Raw genomic sequence first — 22,922 nt, forward strand, 5'->3', positions numbered from 1 at the left:
ATGAATTGGTGCAACATATGCATCTGGGTAAAGGTTTTTTGGCATTGACGCAACTTGTTTATACCGACCCAACAGCCATAGTCCATACTGGCCAGACTATCTTTGCCAGTTACAAAGTGGGCAGAGTGACGAGACACGGGTGGCCTCTTTCGCCTCTACTCTTTGCGCTTGTAACCTCAGGGCAGTTTAGCCAGAATGAACAGTCGCTACTAGGGGCTTCAGATTAGGACGCTGCCTCAGCATATCGTGTTTTAGACAGAGTACTTACAGCTTTTTCCTCAGAGAGCAATCTTGAGGGTGCCAAGAATTCACTGGATGAATGTCAGATTTGAAGGTCAGCTGGGAGAAAACCAAACTGTTTCCCACTATCGACAATCGTGCAGCCCCTAAGTGTTTAGGGGTCCTGCAGTGGTAGCCCCCTTGCCTACCTTACCTAGGGGTCACAATATTCCACAACTCCACTGACCTGTATGAGGTAAACCTGGGTTGGGCAATAATGAAATTAAAGACACAGATAGACCTCTGACAATCGTTACCACTGTTGGTAGTGGGGCATATAGCCCTGCTGAAGATGATGGCTCTCCCCCACCTACTGTATTTCTTTGGGACACTCTCGGTCTGGATCCCAGAGCCCTGTTCCGGGAACTGGATTCACTGGTCACAGCGTTTTATATGGGGGCATAGCCTCAGACGAGTGGCATTAGCAAAGCTGCAATGTTCAACAACAGAAGGGGGACTGGCGGTACTAGACTTTGGGGCATACTACCTCACAGCGCAACTGCAGTGGTACAGCCAGTGTATGGCGAGAAGAAAAAATCCTGGGAGAAAGGTGGGCCCTTCTGTCATCAACCTTGATGAGCTCACTAGAATAGTACTGAGTGGCTTCACCTTTAATAGAAAGATCTAGAGATATCGTCGTCATGCAGAGGTGCTGGATCAGATGCCTTCTGAGGACATGAGTCTGCATCCCCTACTCCCTGGTACTACCAATGAAAATGCTGACATTCCTACCCTATGGGGGGTAAGGAGGGGCGTGGAGTGCAGGAGTTGATAGACGCAGGTGCGCCAGTATTGGCACTCTGTTTCACAATGTAGAACTGTTTCCTTTAGAGGACTTCCATCAAGGCTTTGACCTCCCACAGAGGATGCTGAGAACGGCCCTCCACAGGCATTGGAAGAAGGGCTCCACCGAGCCTCGACAATTCAGAACCTGCCAATATATGGCACTATCTTCGCACACATTCCAGGTAGTCAGCGGCCTCTATAGGGCAATCCGAGGGGATATACTAGAGAGGCTGAGGTCCTGATGGGAAGAGGACTTGGAGATCTCCATAATGGACAGAGATTGGGAGACAATCTTAGCCATAATGCCCAGGGCCACTAGGAATGCTAGGTTCAAATTGATCAACCTTTATATACTGCACATGGCATATCTTACTCCGGAGAATATTAACAATTTCTTCCATACCACAGATGCAGCATGTCCTAGGTGTGTCAGGAAGGGGGCTAACTTTCTTCATATCCTATGGGCCTGTCCCCCACTGTGCCGCCATTGGGAGGATGAGTGTTGGTGGAGGTTGTTGAAAAAGATGACCTTGTGTCTCCACAACACTGCTTGTTACACTGGTTCCCCCACAACTCCAAAACCAAGGCTACTAGCAAATATCGGGACTTAGCGCTGTATGTAAGTGTGAAATAACACAATGCTAGAAGGTACTGGCAAGTTCAAGAGTGGAAACCTGGCGCTGGGAGTTGGAGAGATGGGCAGAGTATGAAGGAGCAGTCCTCCTGAATGAGGCAAGGAGGGGAATAGGGACTTTAGAGACGTCCCGAGCATGGAAGACAATTTTGGATAGCTTGAAAAACCCATGCCACAACTTCATGATTTCTACATCTGCGGGATCATCTGTGCCTGCTGTTCTGAGGGACAAGGGACTTCTTTAGGCTCAGGCACTTATAAATGCGAGGTCACATCGGACATGAGCTGGGATGCCGGGGGCCTGGGTATAGGAGCACTATTCCCCACTGTGGCACCCCACAAGAACAGTTAGATATTCACATCGACACTCAACTTGAGGTCTCAACTGCTGGGGGGCAGATGGAAGGAAGGGGTGAGGGATGGTTTCTCGGGTAAGACTGAGTTCCTGCACTCCTCCCCTTTCTTTTCATGTCATATACATCCCGCTGTTTGGCTACGGAGCTAGCATTTCCACGCCAGGACAGAGGCGCAGTGCGGGCGGTAGAACGTGAATGTTTCCAAGAACCTGCTTCATTACCCAGAGGAGCCCAAGAACCACCCCCCCCCCCAAGAATCAGAGCCTATCTACGACTCAGAATCGTAATTGGAAACTCAGGAAAACAGCTCAAACTTCAATGACAGAGCAGGCAGGGGTGAGTTTACTGCGAAAAACAAAAAAGTGGCATAGCAGTGAAGGGGTGCGAGGCATTGCGAAAGGCATCCGAAGTAACCCCTCTCCCCCCCCCAGAGAGATTGGCACTAGGCCCACTTTTAGGGTCAGCTCCAGCTTGGCGTGTTGCGGAAGTGGCCCATGTAGGTGTGGTTGCGGCTTGTGGCAGCTAAGCTGGCGCAAATAAATAAATAAAGGTGGGGACTCTGTCATATTTTGAGGAGAGTGATACCCAGCATAATGAAAAGGATTGCTCGTGAATTCCAGCCAAAGGCATGCCCGACTGGTAAGAATATGATGGTGACTCGAAATTCAAAGGCCAAGCGCCCCTCTTCATTGGATAAAACATCCAGTCCAGGCTTAACCTTCTCAGTACTGCAACCCCCTTCTCAAACACCACTTTCCTCCTCCACTTCTCAAGCTACTCCTATAGCAAAAAGCATGATTATGGAATCTGAGTCCCATGAACTCGTAATTGGGAGCCAGATAGGGGGCAACTTGCAGAACCTCAGTGACTTGCGCCTTACTGAACAGATGAAGTATGATCAGCAAGCACCCAACAAAATAGGAATAGGTACTACAGATGTATCTGCTATTTACCTTGACTGGATCCAAAGAGGTCAAGGAACCCCCCTAAACCAGCACCTCCAGTGGAGCATTTAATGGGAGGGGGCCAGGCCAGACGTAACTCAGTACCTATTCTGCATTCTCCAACTCCCTATAATTTACTGAATACTCAACGACACTCAGACCCTTATATTTCTGTTGGGTCAATAGATTCTTCACCTTCTTCTGACTTAATTGAAATGGGGGCCACAACAGGGCATCAGGAAGTGGGTAAAATAGCAGAAAATATGGGTTCTTTGTCCTGTTCAGGTCTTGGGCATTCCAGGCTGGCCCTCCACAAACAGACAGGAGGTGAACAAGTGGGAGAAGGTTCTTCAGCTACAGAGTATTTTCTTCTTAAGATCCTCAGTGAACTAAAGGCTCTAAAATTGTAACAGGAAGAGGCAAATTGAAAGACGTAAGCCCAGCTAAGCCTATAAAGAACAACATGCAGCAATTGAGTACTTGTGTTAAGGAAGTCGAACAACAGGTATCTGACTTTGAAGATGGTGGATCGCACATGGAAGCATCAATTGCCAGATGCCAAGCTGAATTGGCCGATTTGCAGATTTGGGTGGACGATGCTGAGAATTGTTTTCGTTGCTCCAACCTAAGGTTCACAGGGATACCAGAAGGGCGAGAGAATGGTCAGACAGTCATTAAATTAATCACAGATCTGATAAAAAACAGTATGTTCTAACAGAGGCAGCTGACAGTAAAACATCACATGTGCCCATCGAGTTCCAACACTCCAGTCCCCCCGCGGATGATAGTGGTCAACTTTGGAGACTGTTGCATTAAAGAAAGAATCCTTTCACTGGCCATTAAAGCAAGGGCCTTTTCAAATTTTTCAAATCCTGGGGAGTACTCATTTAAAATTTTCTCTGACATGTCCGCACTTGCAGCATGCAGACACCGAGAGTTTAAAGAGCTGATTCCAGTTTTCCAGAAATTGGGGGCACCGGCTGGTCTGGTCCAACAAACAAAATTGAAAGTTTTATATAGATGACAGGCTAATATATTCCATATGGTGGAGGCGGCAAAAGCTCTTCTGAATTCTATACAGAGCACAGTTGGGAGAAGGTTGTAGAAACATTACATTGGGAATTAAATGTATAAGTTAACAGGTATCTTCCTGGTCGTGACGAGGCACAAGGTGTCATTTGGTGGGTTTGGAGGGGGCCAAACGGGAAAATGCTCTCGGGTGACATTGAGGAAACATTTCTTATGCTCCCTGGTTCTAGGACTATGACTTGTAACGTATTGATGAGAGGAAACCAGCATGGAAAATGTTTAAAGTCTGTTTATGTCAGAAAGGGGAAAGACCACAATGCCTCCCAGATGTGTTGGCGCCAACGGTGCCATGTCAAGGCACCACTGTAGGGGTAGTGGGATGGGGCAATGTAACAGGCTAGTAGAGCCAAGTCAGGATCATCGGAGGGGATAAAGGGAGGGGAGTACTCTGAGAGTCCCTAGATGGGAGGGCCTCGATCCCAGATCATTCAAGGAGGGAGCTGACGGATGGGGGTGGGGCCAGGGTTTGAGTGGGGGGGAGCACTTAGGGGGGTTAAAAGGTTGAGAAAATTCAGGTTTCTTCAAAAAGTAGCAGGCAGTAGGAATGGCTGGAAAAAGGCTATGGACAAGCTTATTAAAAGACGTGGTGAAGCTTAAGATTGTTTCCTGCGATGCAAATGGAATATCAAATAGACAGAAGTACAGGGCAATGTTAAAGTGGCTGATATCATTCAACCCCAAAGCCATCTTTTCATTTTTTCAAGAAACCCATCTAAAAAGTAATTACTCCAAAGTATACATCCCAAAACAGTACTCAGTAGCTCTATTTGTATCTTCTGGGCTGGCAGTAAGCGGGGTGGCAATAAACTTAGTAATAGAGTCGATTGGATTGTAAAAAGAGGTTATTAGAGACGCCAAAGGGAGATGGCTCTGGCTAGAGGTTATACTATCAGGAATTCAAATTAATCTGGTCAACTACTATTGGCCACTCATAGGTGAGGTAGAGCCATTAGTACAACTTTATAATATAGCAGTGAGTGCCAGAGTCTCCTTTAATATTGGACGGGATTTTATCTATTCAAGATATTAGACTAGATACCTCTAATCGGGGCAAGAGACAACTAAAACCCAAAACTAAGAGAACTTTGAATACAATAAAAAACAATTTTCAGGTTATGGATCCTTGTCAAGAAGAGTATCCAGCAGCCACCCAATTTACTTGCTTTTCACACCATCATAAAACCTCTTCAAGAATAGATTTGTTTGTAGTCTCTCATACATTGAAGGATCTTGGTTTGCATATATGGGCAAACTCTTTTTCTGATCATTCAGCGGTCATGGTGATGACAGAGCTAGAGGCAGCTAGCAAGGAGAGACCCAGATGGCAGTTCGATAGATCCTTACTCAGCAATCAGTAGTGGGTTGCAGATATTAGAAAATTCATACATGAGTTCTTTCAGTTAAATCAGAATTCTGCATCTCTATTCGACGTATGGGACGCTTTTAAAGCTACAGCTAGTGGTCAGATTATTTCCTTCAAAGCATTGCAGACTCTGCAGCGAGAGCTTGAAATTAAAAAACTTCAGATGGCTATAGATAAGGCTACAGATGATTGTATGAAAGCAGGGGGCAAGAAGTGGCAAGGCGTAATCTTGTTCAAACGGAGGCTAATGTAAAAGATTTTTCTATCTTCGAGGACGTAACTAGCTAAAGGGCTTATCAGCAACAGGTTTATGAGGAAAGTCAACAAATAGGAAAATACTTGGCTTGGACCACTCATATAAAACACGAAAAGCAGACACTACGTAAAATTCAGTATCCGCGACAAGTGCAACCGTTACACAAGAGAAGGATATTGCTCCGGTATTTGTTAAGTTACTCTAGAATGTATGAGATTAATTACGCAGTTTCACTTGATAGAGCAGTATTATAAGCTAATTACGCTACCAAGGATGCCATTAACTGTTCAAAATTACATAGCACAGAAGATTACACCCTCTGAGATAAAGGGAGCTACTCAGAAAATGGCAAGTGCAAAAGCATGTGGTGGAGACGACCTTCCTATTGAACTTTACAAACGTTTCTGTGAGGAGATCGAACTGTTCCTAACGGATTTATGCAATGCAATATTCAAGGGCGAAGAAATACCTCCAACATTGAAAGAACCAACAATAGTCAGGTTCTTTGTAAAAAAAAAAAAAAGGTAAAAATCCGCTGAAACCAGATTCATATCGCCCATTCAGTCTGCTCAATGCACATTACAAAATCTTAACAAAGGTCTGGGCTACTTGGATCACACTGGTTGCACAACAGATAATACATAAAGATCAAAACTGCTTTGTAGCTAGCAGACTGATGGCATCCAATACCAATTTTTTAGTACAGGCAGTCGAGTATTTTCGGTCAGTACAATCCCTGCAGTAATGAAAATATTAGACGCAGAGAAAGCCTTAGATCTAGTGAACTGGGAAACCTTATTAAATAGCCTGACCAAATTCAGTTTACTTTCACAATTCACGTCAATAGGAGAATTATATCAGGGCACCCATGCCAGAATTGTTATCAACTGAAAAGTCAGAGGTACAATTCAGATGAAAAGGGGCACTAGACATGGCTGTCCTCTTTCTCCCATACTGTTTTCCTTTTTTATCGAACCCCCGTCTCATATAACATAGAGCTCAAACAAAATTATGTTGCAAATAGAAGCTATGCCAAAAATTAAGCTCTTTGCTGACAACATCATTTTATATTTAAAACCGGAGGTCGACAACGTACAAACAGTGCTGGATAGAATCAATGAATTTATTTAAATAGCGGGCTACAAGATTAATGAAAGTAAAACAGAAGTTCTCTTATTTAACGCAGGAACAGAGAATCTCCCTTCTGGTTTGCAACAGCAAGATAATTCGCCCCAACCCATTAGATATTCGGTAATATATGTCACGAAGAACTATGGCCATTTGTTTAACCTAAACTATGGCAGGATGCTTAAAAAAGTACAAGCACTTTTGGCCAGATGGATGGTTCTCCCGCTGACTCTGGTAGGGAGAGTTTCCTTAATCAAGATGTCAATTCTTCTGCTCTTTCTTTTTTTTATTTATTCAATAATGTACCAATAAGAATAACTTGCTCCTGTTTTCGTGAATTGGATTCCATGATACGAAGTTTTATATGGAGGAAAATTTCCCCAAGGGTAACACCCTCAATCGTGCAGCTCAACAAAAACCAAGGTGGCTTGGCACTTCCCAATTTTCACGTTTATTATCAGGTCGCATTGCAGGACACATTGGCACATTATTTGGATAACAAAGACACCCTGGAAATATTTTTGGTCGATAGAATGATTGCAGAATCAGCTATAAGTCTCCCAGCATTTACTAAAACCACTAAACTTAAAAAAAAAACTCAATATGATTATATTCGCGATTTTAGTTAGAGAGCAGAGATTTTGAGTAAAACACATCAAATACAATTAGGTTATACTTACTTACAACTACGGGAGTGTAAATATTTTGGCCTAAATCTCTCCGATGTGGCAACAGCTAAGTGGAATAGCAAAGGTTTCAAAGAGATGGGTGATTTCCAACTAAGAAGTAGATATATAACTTGGGAGGAGGTCGCAATAAGGATGGAGAATATGGCAACTAGCCTCTTGTTGAGCTTTTTTCCGATCTCCTATTTTCTTAGCACTAATACACCAATGACAAGTACCCAAGAACACCCGACATGGAGGGCTCTAATTAGGAGTAAATTAGTGGGTATAAGAAATTGGTACAAATTGCTAATTCCGCCTGTGAACTAATTGCAGATTTTAGGGATAGAACTTTCAAAACAACACAATGTGTAATTTCTAACAAAAATGTGAGAATAATCTCAAAATTTGGGTGCAAATCTTTGAGGGCAGCTAACTTTAAAAGAGTATCTTTCCTCTCTAGATGTATGGTTTATTGCACTCCTGAGGCGATACATAGAATATTTCCATCTGATAGAGACTTCTAGTTGCAGATTCCTTACCTTAGAATTTTACCCCAGGCGTCAGACTGGATCCGGAGATTTTTTTTCCGAGCAATACCCTTGCGTGTCGGTAGGTGGCGTCGGTCGACTCCACAGGCGTCGTGGTCGCCGCGATGACGTCGGGAGTAGTACATAGATGCCGCCCTCGCGCAGTGACGTCAGTTCTTTTCTATCCGCGTCACGCGCCGGTCCCGAGGGAAAGAGCTACCGTCGGCTATTTTTTGGCCGAATTCGACCATTTTGTTGATATTTTTTGGTGCGACCTTTGGTGTGTCGAGGATGTCCCCGAAGACCGGGTTCAAGCCGTGCGAGGACTGCCACCGCATGATGCCGGTGATGGACCCTCATCGTGTCTGCCTGTGGTGCCTCGAGTGCGACCACGACCCGAAGTCGTGATCCGAGTGCCGGGCAATGCATCCAAAGGCTTTGAGGGAGCGGTCCATAAAGCTGATGGCGACCTGGCACTCGACTCCACGTAGATTCCGATCTCGCTCGAGAGGAAGGTCTTGAGATCGGTCGCGGAGCCACCACCACTCGTCTTCTTCGAAATCTTCGGGGCAAGGTAAGAAGTCAAAGAAGTCCCATCGCTCTCCGACTTCACCCCGTCGCTCGGTCGACGCGACGCAGGACGAGCATCCAAGAACTAGGCCTCCGTCCTCTGAGCCTACGTGTGGGTCGACTCCGCGCTTCCCCGAGTTTCCCAGAGCCGGAGCAACCCCTGCCCAACTGAGAGTTCTACTAGGCCATGCACCTCATCTTTGGGCGTGCTGACCCCGACACAGCGCCTTCGGGCCCAAGGGGCTTGGCTGAGGGGCCTTCGGGTTACGTCCCGGCGGCCTCGGCCCCGGCCACCGAGGTCGCCTCCGGATCCTCACCGATGCCGGTCGCACAGTCAAGACCTTCCCCGGCGCCGGGTCGTTTAGCGACGCTCCCGGCGTCAGTAGTGCCCACTATCGACGTCAACCCGATTCTCATTCCTGACGACTCGGAGCGGCGTCGGCTGACGCCGCCATCACCTTCGGTGGGCCCAATTCTCCAGAGGTCGGATTCTGACCCATTTTCCTATGGGTATGAATACTGGGAGGAATTGGAGGGGTCCGGGACCCTTATGAATACCAGGAAGACCCTACTATGGACTGGGCACAGGATTGGGAGAAGCCAGTGGTCTTGATACTTCTCCTGACTTTGGCATGGTGTGTCCTCCTACCGTGGCTACGGCGGAGAGAGCTACCTATGGTATGGTGGTTAGTAGGGCAGCTGAGGTCCTTGGCCTTGAGCTACCTACTATCAAAGTCAGGTCTAACCTCCTAACGGAGGTGCTTCAGCCTGGGGCTTCTACGTCTGAACCCCTTCTCCCATTTAATGAAGCCCTCACTGATGTCCTTTTGGGTACATGGTCTAAACCCAACACAGGGGCTCCTGTGAACAGGACGATCGCTCGCTGCCATCGGCCTGCGCCGAATGACCCGAAGTTCCTGTCCCAACAGCCTACGCCTGAGAGTCTTGTTATCTATGCGTCCTCTTCTTCTGGCGCGTTCCCTTCCGCACCCCCGGATAGGGAATCCAAAAGGCTGCAACAATTTGGTAAGAAGTTGTTTTCTTCCTCCAGCCTCGCGCTGCGATCCATGAACACTGCATACCTTTTGGGCCGTTATTCCCACTCCCTGTGGGATACGGTTGCGCAAGTCCTGCCGCAGATACCGGAGGAGGCCTGTGCTATCATCTCCCAAGCAGTCAAAGATGGGAGAGACGCAGCAAAGTTCACAATCTGTTGTGGGCTGGATACGACCGACTCTCTGGGCAGATCGGTTGCTATGACAGTAGCCTTACGGCACCATGCCTGGTTACGTACTTCTGGTTTCTCGGAGGATGTTCAACAGTCACTCATGGACATGCCCTTTGATGGCACCCGTTTCTTCGGAGACAAAGCGGACTCGGCCTTGGAGAGGTTCAAAGAGTTCAGGGGTACGGCTCAGTCCCTTGGCCTTTCTGCTGCCACACGCCCCCCACAGTCCGCTTTTCGGCCCTTTCGTGGCACGGAAGGGGCACCCTGTTGCGTCCTCAACCCAGCCACCGGGCCATGCACGCTGGACAGCCTATGCGTGGCCGGGGGCTCAGAATCCCACATGGTCGTGGGACAGGGAATCAGAGGTCTGTCCAGTCCACCCCTGCCCCCACAGCAGCCTCCAAACCTTCATAGTCTGTCCCCTCACTCCTGCACAGTAGGTGGCAGAATCCGCCATCACCTGCCCCACTGGGAACATACCACCACGGACGGGTGGGTTTTGCAAATAATTCGAAAGGGATACTCCCGCCCTTTCGAATCAGCAACACCACCCATGCCACCATCCTTCCATCCCCTTTCGGAAGATCATTTGGTGCTTCTCCGCCAGGAAGTCACGGCTCTCTTGGCCAAGGTAGCTATAGAAAGGGTCCCCTTGCCAGAAGTAGGTTGTAGTTGTTATTCCCACTACTTTCTGATACCAAAGAAGGACAAAGGCTTGCGCCCTATCCTAGATCTTTGGGACCTGAACTACTTCCTCAAGAAGGAGAAGTTCAAAATGCTCGCCCTGGCTCAGGTTCTGTCTGCCTTAGACCCGGAAGACTGGATGGTAGCGTTGGACTTGCAGGACGCTTATTTCCACATCCCCATCCTGCCTGCCCACAGACGTTACCTACGATTCGTGGTAGGTCACGAGCACTTTCAGTTTACCGTGCTCCCTTTCGGCCTTACCAGTGCCCCTCGGGTGTTCACGAAAGTGATGGCGGTGGTTGCAGCTCATCTGCGCAGGTTAGGGGTCTCAGTCTTCCCCTACCTAGACGACTGGCTGTTGAAGGCGCCTTCTTCCCAGACAGTGGTCTCACACCTCCAGACTACGGCGAACTTCCTGCACCAGCTGGGGTTCACTATCAACGTGCCAAAGTCACACCTGACTCCCTCTCAGACGCTCCCTTTCATCAGGGCAGTTCTGGACACAGTGCGGTTTCGGGCTTATCCTCCCCAAAAGTGAGTCCAAGACATTCAGGCTATGATTCCGATCTTTCAGCCTTGGTCTTGGGATTCGGTGAGACAGACTTTGAGGCTGCTGGGCCTCTTGGCCTCCTGCATCCTGCTAGTAACACATGCCAGGTGGCATATGCAGGCTCTGCAGTGGGACTTGAAGTTCCAGTGGGCGCAGCATCAGGGGAATCTCTCCGACATGGTCCAGATCTCGGAGGGGACTGCGAAAGACCTGCTGTCGTGGCTTTCGAATCCCAATTGGGTCAATGGCAGATCCCTCTCCCTTCCTCAACCAGATCTATCAATAGTGACAGACGCGTCGCTTCTGGGTTGGGGCGGCCACATGGGAGAGGTGGAGATCAGAGGCCTCTGGTCTCCGGCGGAGTCGGGCCTCCACATAAACATGCTGGAGCTCTGAGCGATCAGACTTGCGTTGAAAGCATTCCTTCCCTCTCTCAAAGGGAAAGTGGTGCAGGTGTTCACGGACAACACTACCGCCATGTGGTACTCCAACAAACAAGGTGGGGTGGGGTCCTGGACCCTATGTCAGGAGGCACTACGCCTCTGGACATGGCTGGAACATCAGGGCATTACCCTGATGGTTCAACATCTGGCGGGCTCTCTCAACTCCAGAGCAGACAGACTCAGCCGCCGATGCACTGTCGATCACGAATGGCGTCTCCATCCGGAGGTTGCGCAAGGTCTCTTTCTCAAGTGGGGAGAGCCTTGGTTAGATCTGTTCGCCTCTGCAGAGAACGCGCAATGTCAGCTATTTTGTGCGTTGGAGTTTCCAAGGTGGCACTCAGTCGGAGACGCTTTTTGTCTCGAGTGGAACTCCGCCCTCCTTTACGCCTTCCCGCCTATCTCTCTTCTGCCCAGAGTTCTCAAGAAGATCAAGAGCGACCGGGCCCAAGTTATCTTTGTGGCTCCGGACTGGGCTCGAAGAGTATGGTATCCAGAGCTACTGAGCATGTCCATTGATCCTCCACTCAGACTGCCTCTTCGGGCGGATCTTCTGTCGCAGCAGCAGGGGACGGTCCTCCACCCGAACCGGTCCACCCTCCGCCTTCATGCGTGGAGATTGAGCGGCAACAGTTGACGGCATTTGCCCTTCCACCTGAAGTCTGCAATGTTATCTTGGCAGCCAGGCGTCCCTCAACTAAAATTGTATACACCTGTCGTTGGAATAAATTTGTGGCATGGTGCACCAACAAATCTGTTGACCCCCTGTCTTCCCCTCTATCAGAGGTTCTTCTATTTATTCTTTCCTTAGCCCAGGAGGGCTCTGCATTGGGCACCCTTAAGAGGTATCTGTCTGCCATTTCCACCTTTCTTGGGCTTCCTGATCAGCCCTCACTCTTTAAATCTCCTTTTGTGAGTAGGTTCTTAAAGGGGCTTCACCCACTTATTTTCTCCAACTCCCTTCATCATGCCTCAGTGGGATCTTAATCTGTGCTTACTTTCTTAATGTGTACTCCGTTTAAGCCTATGCATTGTTGTCCCTTACGGCTCCTCACATTCAAAACTGTCTTTCTTATCGCCATCACCTCTGCTCGCAGGGTGAGTGAGCTTCAGGCCCTTTCTTCAAAGCCTACGTACTTTTCCGTACACCCAGACAAAGTGGTGTTACGCACTAGAGCTTCGTTCCTTCCTAAGGTGGTTACACCATTTCATGTAGGCCAGTCCATCACTTTGCCTACTTTCTACACACCCCCACATCCTTCCCATGAGGAGGAGAGACTCCACTGTCTGGACCGAAAAAGAGCATTGGCGTTCTATCGCAATCATACTAAAGTCTTCCGGGTGGACGATCAACTCTTTGTTGGCTGTGTGGGTGTGAAGAAAGGGAAGGCGGTGCAAAAACGTACCATCTCTCGATCGGTGCTTCTTTGCATCAAAATGTGCTACGCTTTGGCGAAAAAGCAACCTCCTGACGGCCTGCAGGCTCATTCTACCAGGGCCACTGCTGCATCCACTGCGTTAGCACGCAGAGTTCCTGTCCTGGATATCTGTCAGGCAGCTACGTGGGTGTCTCTGCACACGTTTGCTAAGCAATACTGCCTGGACAGTCAGGTCCGTCGAGACGGCTACTTTGGTCGTTCGGTCCTGCAGGACTTTCTAGTATGATCTTAGTTCGCAGCCCACCACCGAGGATGGCATTGCTTGGGTATCTTTTCTAAGGTAAGGAATCTTCAACTACAAGTCTATCAGATGTACAAGTTACTTACCTTCGGTAACAAAATATCTGGTAGAGACATATTCTAGTTGCCGATTCCTTACCGCCCACCCATCCTCCCCGCTTGCGAACTAATTTCTAGGGACAGGGATTCCCCCCTTTCAGGTCCTTAGCTCTGGCGCACCAATATCAGTGTTCTTAGCTGCTCAGCGCTCTGGCGTGGAAAGTAGTTAAAAGAAACTGACGTCACTGCACGAGGGTGGCGTCTGTGTACTACTCCCGACGTCATTACGACGCCTGCGGATTCGACCGAGTGTATTGCTCAAAGAAAAAATCTCCGGGTCCATTCTGACGCCTGGGGGAAAATTCTAAGGTAAGGAATCTGCAACTAGAATATGTCCCTACCAGATATTTCGTTACTGAAGGTAAGTAACTTGTACATCAATTCCTGATCAATGTTTTCCCTGCCATCAGGAGGGGAAGGGGAATTGGCTTCGTATTTTTTTTTAGATTGTCCCAAATTAATAACCTTTTGGTTGGAGAAAAGGCAATAAATCATAGTTGTAACCTTCGGACTGAGGTGGAGCCAAGCTTAGTTCTTTTTGGAGCATCTAAGAAATCACATGAACTAGCTAAATATCAACAATATTTTATTGTTATTGTTTTTACAGTAGCTCGATCGCTAATACTGCAGCATTGGCGGACTCAAATGAGTCCTACACTGCAGAACTGGTGGAATAAGATGCTAAGAACTGTGAAATATGAGGAAGTGTATTCAAAAAGCATCTGAAGTATAAAAAGATTTACAGCTATATGGCAGTATTTAGTGTAGTAGTAAGCCAATACAAAGCTATGTAACCAATAGGAATACCAGGAGTCGAAGTAGAAGTTGTTCATCAATACTAAGTTAATAGCTAAACCAGGTTGTTCTTATACATCAGGAAGTGGCTAAAGGGTTGCCACGCGTATAATGCTGATCCTGTGGTCAAGACAAACATAATAAATATTCTATATAATACAACTAATCGACCTATATGAGGGTATTAGCGCAGGCCATAATGATGCGACCAGCCTAAGCAAATGAATTATTATTCCTGAATGCTACCTATATATAGTTCTTGTTTTGTTTTTGTAATATTTATATTTGAATTAAAAATAAAAATTATTAAAAAATATATATATATCTCAAACGAAGTAGTGGTTAGCATTGACTATTTCTTTTGATAGCGGACTACCTATTTTTTTCTGGATGTCATACGTATTCATAACATACAAAACATTTGCTTCTCAGCTCCAGATAAAGAAAACTCGGCAAGTGAATGCATCAATCTCTAAAGTGACGTGTGGTTTGGAAATAAATATGTTTGTTTGCATAGCCCCAAAACGTGAACGTGGGTTTGGTTAAGGTGCGGTAGATACAAATCTTTACATCCCTTAATTATAAAAGGGTGCTGCAAGACCCGCATACCTTTCACATCCCATTCTCCACTGACAATCCTAATTTGGAGCAGGGCTGAAGTAGGCACAATGTCCACGGAGCACAGAAATGTCCTTTGCTAGCAAAACTCATAGAATTTATTAGCCAAGAAGTACTCGTACATTCTTCGCCCTTCTGAGAAGCAGGAAGTATTTGACAGTCTGGACATAAACTGACCCTTCATGCATGTTGATGGGAATCTTGACACGCTTCCTGGGTGACGAGCCAGGAGACTTGCACTTTAGCAATCCTCTATCCCTTCACCATGTAGCTTAAGGAAGGCATTGCATATTAGGTCAGCAGGCATGGATGCAGGGCAGGCTTCTAAATGTTAGTTTGGAGCTGGCTTGTGCCCAGGCTATTCCTTCGTCCACAGACCCCAATCTTGAATCTGGACCTGTAAGCTGTGAAAATGCAGCTGCATATTTGTCAGTGGAAACGTACACACGCCACATTTTCATGACATTGACCCAGAACATTCTGTATTACTGGAGATTATCTTCACGGTCTTTAAAAATTCGTGTTTGTGGACTAACAGGAAAAAGTCACAGATATATAGCACTTTCGCCTGTTTATCACTGTCTTCAATTTTATAGGAATACATATAACATATTTAGGTGCTTCGAATACTTACGAAGCTAACCATCTATTTTCAACCTAATTATAAGACTTGTCATATGGAAATATAATATTTTATCTTTCTAGTTGTAGGAAAGTACCCTCTTATGCCATGATTACCCCCACTTTTCGCCTGCGGTCAGTGTGTTTTGACTGTGTTCACTGGGATCCTGCTAACCAGGACCTCAGCGACTGTGCTCTCTCCCTCTAAATTTGGTTTCTTAGGACTTAGCACACCGCACAATTGGCACACTGGTGTCCCCATAATAGTCCCTAGTATATGGTACTTAGGTACCCAGGGCATTGGGGCACCAGGAGTTATTCATGGGCTGCAGCATGTATTGTGCCACCCATGGGAGTCCATGCAAAATGTGTCTGCAGGCCTGCCATTGCAGCCTGCATGAAAAGGTGCATGCACCCTTTCACTACAGATCACTGTAACTAACCCCTATGGTAGGCCCTTTTAGCCCAGGGAGCAGAGTGCAGGTACCTGTGTGTGAGGGCACCCCTGCTTGAGGAGAGGTGCCCCTACAAACTCCAGATCCATTACAATGGACTTCATAAGTGCGGGGAAGCCATTTTACCTGTGTACTGGACACAGGTCACTACCTATGTCCAGCTACATAATGGTAACTCCGAAACTAGGTATATTTGGTATCAAACATGTCGGAATCATACCCCAGTACTGTTGCCAGTATTGGAAGTATGATTCCATTCACTCCGGGGGCTCCTTAGAGGACCCCCAGCATTGCTCCTACCAGCCTTCTCGGAGGTTTCTGGGCAGCCCAAGCGGCTGACACCCCTCAGACCTGTTTCTGCCCTGCTGCTGCTTGAACAGCTCAAGCCCAGGAAGGCAGAACAAAGGATTTCCTGTAGGAGAGGGAGGTTGGAATAGATGTTACATGGTTTGGGAGGGGTAGCCTTCCAAGCCACCGGTATGCTTTGAAGGGCACATTTAGTGCCCTCCTTGCATAAACCAGTTTGCATCAGTCCAGGGACCCCCAGTCCCGGCTCTGGCGTGAAACTGGACAATAGAAAGGGTAGTCACCACTCCCCTGTCCATCACCACCCCAGGGGAGGTGCCCAGAGCTCCTCCAGGTGTCCACTTGGTTCTGCCATCTTGAATCCAAGGGGGGCAGAAGCCCCTGGGAGCATCCGAGAGGCCCCCGGGAGCATCCGAAAGGCCAGGCCAGGTCAGGCAGGTGATGTCAAAACCCCCTCCTGAGAGGTGGTCACCCTGCTAGGTGGCCAATCCCCTTTCCTGGGCTATTTAGGGTCTCCCTCTTAGGTGGGTCCTCAGATTCTACGTGCAAGCTTCCAGCAGGACTCCTCTGCATCATTTACTTCATCTTCTGGCCACCAGGACTGCAACTGGACACTCCGGGAACTGACAATCTGCAACTCCAGTGATGACTCCGCTCTGCAACATTGTTTCTCCTGCTCCTTCCAGCAACTTCAACATTTCCCTGGCTGTGCATCTTCTGAGGGCAACAAGTCTTCAGCCTGCACAAGAAGTAAGAAGAAATTTCCCTTGGAGTGAAGGAGTCACTCCCCTTCATCCGCAGGCACCAACTGCAATGACGACCGGCTGCCTGGATCCTCTCTTCTCTGGAACTGCGTGAACTCTGCATCTCAGGTGGTGGTCTGGAGTGTCCCCCTTGGTCCTCTCTACCAGTTTTCCAACCACTGACTGACTGCATCACGCCCGCCGACGTGGGACATCACTTGCATCACTTCTGGAACTCCTCATCTGCTCCTGTGCTGCACTGCTGACTTTCCTCATCCATTGTCAGCGTGGTCCTGCATCCACAGAAGGGTGAGTAGTGGCTCCTGCCACAGCCGGACACTCCAACTCAAACTCTAATTGGTCCCCTTCTTTTGCAGGTCCTCTTCTGTCAGGAACCACCTTTTGGTTTCTTCCAGTCTTGTCTGGGTCTTGCCCAGTCCTTTTCCAATGTTCTCCTGTGGGTTAGGGGGAAAACCAGGTACTTACCTCTTCTATCCTGGTCGCTGGGGGCACCTTGGTACTTAACTGGGGCTTCCTAGTTCCCCCAGCTCCCCTTTCCTTGGGTGGGGGACTGCCTTTCACATTCCACTTACTTAGTATATGGTTTGGGCTCCGCCTAGGGCCTTCAATATTTACTATTATTTTTACTTTTTCCTATTGCTTTCTGTGCTAATCACTGACTTCTAATGTGTAAATAATAGTGTGTTTACTTAACTCCTATTGGAGTATTGCCTATTCAGTATTTTATTGTGTGTGTTACTATAATAAAGTACCTTTATTTTTGTATCACTGTGTGGTTGTTTCATGTGTGTAAGTGCTATGTGACTGTAATGGTATTGCACACGCTTTGCATGTCTCCTAGATAAGTCTTGGCTGCTCATCCACAGCTGCCTCTAGAAAGCCCTGCCTTCCTAGACACTGCCTGCACCTTACTAATAGGGGATACCTGGTCCTGGTATAAGGTAACACCATAGGTGTTCACCACACATCAGACAGGTTTCCTACACTAGTCTCAAGTTAAGTTTTCCATAGTTAATGTAGATAAGATGGCAGTTATTCCTACACTGTTTTATAGATTTTTGATTTTTTTTTCATGTGTGATTCCACTGCACTGATTAATACCCCAAGTCTGCCTGGCATTAATACAATTCGTATCATATTAAAACTTTGCTCCAACTTATCAAATATACAGCTATTGGATTTATGGATCTAATGTGATTGATGGAATGTTCTCTATTTAACCTAGAGCGAGCATAACCGAACTCCTTTTTTAGGGCTTGCTTGACATTACAGTTGGCATTTGACCTTAAATGAACAACAATAAAAGATCCTTAAGAAGCACTACAGAAAGCAGGCTTTTAACTCCACCCAAGCATTTATTATCTTGAGCACAGCATTTGATTGGATATACATTGGGTGCTTCCACTGATGAAGAGTACTTTGTATTACACATTTTGCTTTGTGAGAATGTGTAAGCCGAAATAGAAGGACAGCGTTTGTTACATTGACCAATTAATGATTAACGCTTAAGAACTGCTCTGTTTACTGTGAAAAGTAATGATAAAGGCAGTGGACCTGACATATTTATTATGAAAAGCATATGTTAACACTAGTAGGCATTTAAGTGCGAATTATTTTTGCATTAGGTTAAATCCTGAAGTTGAGTATCTTGTTTCATGAAGTCTCACACATTGCAGTGGTAGTCAGGGGTTTTGGTATTGGTTAATCCCTCTAACAAGTACATGGGGTAGAAGATTTTAGCTGTGATAATACTTTTTAGCTCCTTCCGGTAAGAGATTGCAAATTGTATTGCTAACTTTAATTTTGGGCATCTTTGCAATTTTATGACAAAATTCCTGATGGTTGTCTTGTGTGAAAGGTTATGTTTAGCACATTAGACCTGAGCTGGTGATGGTGACAAGCCAATGATACAGGCTTGTTGGGCTCATTGTCAAATGCTATGTCTGATGCTGTAGGTCTTACCTGTTTATTATTGAAAGTTATGACAAAGGCAGTATACATGACTTAATTATTTTGAACTGCATAAGTTAAAGCTAATCAGCCTTAATGTTGCATTAGTATGACACTGTGTAAATATTGTAAACAGGCATTTTGTCACATGGAATCTCACAAATTACTGTGTTATGGAAGGGGTTGTTGGTGTTGATTACTCTGTAATTTCCCTGTAAGAATCCTTGTTAGGCCTTCTTAGTAGGGGGTCTGCTTTGTAATGTTCTGCATATTTGTACTTCTATGACGGAATACCTTATGGTGCCTCTTAGGAACATTTCTGCTCAATATTGTAGGGTCACAGATTACTGAAATAGCAAGGCCTTTGGTTTTAGTTACCCCCTCTGACTAATACTGTGGGTAGAAGACTTTCACTTTAATAATCCTTGTTAGCTCTCTTAGTAGGGGTTGTATGTTGCTGTGCAAACTGCAGGTTTTCCTATTTTGTAATTTTATGACTGTGTGCCTGCTTGCTGCCTTGTGGGAAAGCTTATAGGCCAGAGTTTGTTATGCTGACAAGCCAATGGAAATGGCCTGTATGCTTCATTGTGAAATGTTACGTCAGATGCTATAGGTCTGATCGGTTCTGTTAGACAGTTATGACAAAGGCTTTATTTATTGTGAAAAGCATATGCTAAAGTTAATAGGCCATTACGGTCCTTTAATTATGTTAAAGTCTGTAGACCGGTACATCTACTGTTACTTGCAAATTTACAGATTACTGTAGTAATCCATTGTTTTGGTGTAGGTAATCCCCCTTGACAGACCCTGAAGAGAGACGTTTTTTAATATGATAATTGTTTGGTCCACTTAGAAGAGATTGTATATTGCTTTGCCAGTTGTAATTCTGTACACCATTTCAATTTTCCCTTGTGGAAATGTTTGTGCTTAATACAGTAGGTCTGAGTTTGGGTTATAGTGACAAGCCAGTGGTAAATGCTTCAGGCTTGATTGGCTTATTGGGGAAAAATATGTCATTAGTAATAGGCCTTGAAATGTGGATTGTTGTTACTCTGTATTAAGCCTATAGACATGTAGTTTACTACATAGATTATCGTATAGATTACCAGATCAGGAAAGAGTTTTTCATTGGTTATCCTCTGACAAACCCTAGCGACATAGCACAAATCTGATAAGTTACTAGACCATTTTAGGCAGGGTTGTATGTTATTTTTCCAACTGTACTTTTGCTGTTATATGTACTTTTTAGAATGTATACTTGATTGTTAACCATAGGAAAGCTTATGCTGAATGCAGTAGGCCTGAGTTTGTTGATATGATTGTGTTTTATTTTAGATACAGTAGGTGTGATCTACTTATTATGAAATGTTATGACTAAGGCATGAGACTTGGTATTGTGAAAACCAGACTGGATTGTTATTACACTCTGCTATAGCCTATACATAGGTATTTTGTTACATGTATTCTCAGCATTTACCAGAGTATGCAAGGCTTTTGGTGTTCATTGCCCCCTCTGTCAAACACTGGGGTAGAAGAGTTGCACTGGTAGAATCTTTGTTAGACCTCTGTAAGAAGGATTATTTATTGTTTTGCTGGGTGTAATTTTTGTGCATGTTTATAGTGTTATGAGTCAATGCCTGATTGGTGCCCTGTGAAAAAGCTCTTGATCATTGGAACAGGTAGAAGTTGGTAATGGTCTGAAGCCAGTTTTAAATGTTGTCAGCCTGATTGTTCAATTGGGAAAAGGTATGTGAGATTCCATAGGTTTACTCTGCTTAGTGTGGACTTTTTGAATTGCTAATGCACTGTGTTAAAGCTTGTAAATGATATTTTTTTACACGTAATCTCAGAGGTTGTCTTAGTAGTCAAGGGTTTGGATATTGGCTATGCATTTGACCAATCCTGAGTGTAGAAGATTTGCACTTTGATAATCCTTGCTAGACCCTGTCAGGAGGGACTGACAGGTTTAGTTGCGCACCATTCTCTTAAAACATAAATTCCTAAAGAATACATACATAGATGGTTTTTATATCAGCCCTATTCTGCAATTGGTCTGTTAGAGTGTAATTCACATTCTGTTTAAGCCTATGAGAACAAACATGAAGGAGCAGTGGGTCAGCTCACGTCAGCCTTTGGCTCTGTTTCCCTATGATTGTTGGGATTTTTTCATGATCACTGTGTACATATCTCTCTTCAATTAGTCGCACTTCACTGTCATGATTGGCAAGACAATCCTGTAGTGTTCTGTCATTTTCTCCTTTTATATGACCTCTTTCGTTTCTTTCTTACTCTTTTTTACTTTGTTTCGTTTTCTATTTTTAGAGAGACCAAATGGCTGTTTGAGATATTGTGTGCCTAAATTAAGCGATGACTGAAGGTTCAGTTTGAGTTATAAGCCAGACCTATTTATAGAAAATCTTATTTGTCTAGGATAAAGCGTTTCAAATAGTTTGATGCTGCTTCTATAGGATGATATACTCATGCCTGGACTGAGCTACATCTCTAGTAGAAATAATACCAGTGAGTCATCTGTCAGGGTTTGGTTTACAGGTGGGTACTAGATGCTGTAGTACTGGCACATTAAACGCTTACATCGTATCTGGTTTGGAGTGCATAGTATTTCAGTAATCCAATGATTGAAAATATGCTAGAAAATTTGACATTTAAGTAGGCAAAATTGTGTCACTGGAGGATTGATCAGTTTGTATTTTTTTCAAAAAACATGAGCTACACAATACATGTTTCATTCAAGTTGATCGTAAAAAACCCACTTTTTGAAATTAACTTAAACTAATGTGGAAATTAAACTAATTGACTAAATTAAGAGAAATTGGAGAAATATTGAAGATATCCGCTTTGTCAATAATGGACCAGTATATTTTCTTATATATAGAAATTATTGCACTGCAAGATCTGCCATGCTGTGTTGCCAGTTTTGTTGTTATACTATGTATGTGGAGAGATTTCTAAACAAATCAGAAGATGTAATGTAAGAGTCCGACATCGTAAGATGTTTAGTCCAGAAAAAAGCTAAATTGCATTCTTTAGCAGGATTCGTGATATTAAAACAGTTGTATTTCCAAAGATCAGATGTTGATTTCAACTTAATTGCTAATACTTGAATCTTAAAAAATATTCAAAAGTACCAACTGCAACTCAGTCAGTACAACATTTAGAGAGGAAAACTGCATATAAGGGAATTTAAACCCTGAATAAGGTGAGTGAAATTATGCTAGTACAGGAATTAAAAAAGAGCTATTAAAATAATTTATATCGGAGCAAGAGTTTATATTTTAGGCAGATTGATCACTTAACAGAGTGAATGTTTGTGTGGATGAATGTAAATAGTTTTTTTCCTGTGAACAAAGTGAATGAATAAACCAGGGCACACCGAAGTGCAAATAAAACATTAATTATATTTGATGCTACCATAAACGTGTACATTGCAGATGTCCCTAAGAGTGTTATTTGCAACTGTGAAAAGTTGGGATATAATGCCACCTACAAGGCTCATATGTTGGACTTTTGAAAATAAATGAAAAATCTCTGTTCACAGACTCTATACAAGCTGGAGAACCTGACCTCCACATTCCTGTGCAAACAGTCTGATGTTCCTTCTGGTGGCTTCAAGGGCACTGCAGTCATGGTGATGAACGGGACCTGCGGCGTGCTGGAAAAGGGCAGGCTTGCTCAGCTCAGTGGTGCAAAAATGCTGTTACTCGTCAGTAAAAATGGGATTGTAAGTTGTTTTCTTTCCATTTTTAATGTGGCCTGATGTTTTCAAGCTCACAAGGACACCAAAGTAAAGTCCTATTTCAGCCGTGATTAGCCTACGCGATAAGAGGTGGCATTAGCATACACTACATGAGGGCGCACATGCATGTACAGTGTAGTCCTTCCAGGTGTTCAGCAGTTGGCCAACAGCTAGATTATAAACAGAACAGGTGTTAATATGTTGTCTAATGGGTACACTGAATGGCTGCTCTAGATTTAAAATCCAGGAGAAGGGCGTGGTCTGGCTGCCGGAGGAAATGGCCGCCTGAGAAGAGAGCTCCGAGCGCCGGGCAGCCCACGCTAGAAAACAGAGGGTATTCCCCTGCGTCCCTGACCTCCAGTACGGCCTCCCCGGA

The 22,922-nt window shown here is 45.3% G+C and overlaps 1 protein-coding gene across 2 annotated transcripts in view; it reads left to right on the plus strand.

Annotated features, from left to right (window-relative positions):
* SPPL2A (signal peptide peptidase like 2A) overlaps positions 1 to 22,922 on the plus strand; it is a 273,444-nt gene that overhangs the window by 36,710 nt on the left and 213,812 nt on the right. For both annotated transcript variants that reach the window (XM_069222533.1, XM_069222534.1), the window contains exon 3: positions 22,349 to 22,531. In XM_069222533.1, the coding sequence (XP_069078634.1) occupies positions 22,349 to 22,531 (183 nt within the window). The remainder of the gene's footprint in view (positions 1 to 22,348; positions 22,532 to 22,922) is intronic.

The sequence above is a fragment of the Pleurodeles waltl genome, chromosome 3_1, assembly GCF_031143425.1.
Source record: "Pleurodeles waltl isolate 20211129_DDA chromosome 3_1, aPleWal1.hap1.20221129, whole genome shotgun sequence".
NCBI classification, from domain to species: Eukaryota; Metazoa; Chordata; class Amphibia; order Caudata; family Salamandridae; genus Pleurodeles; species Pleurodeles waltl.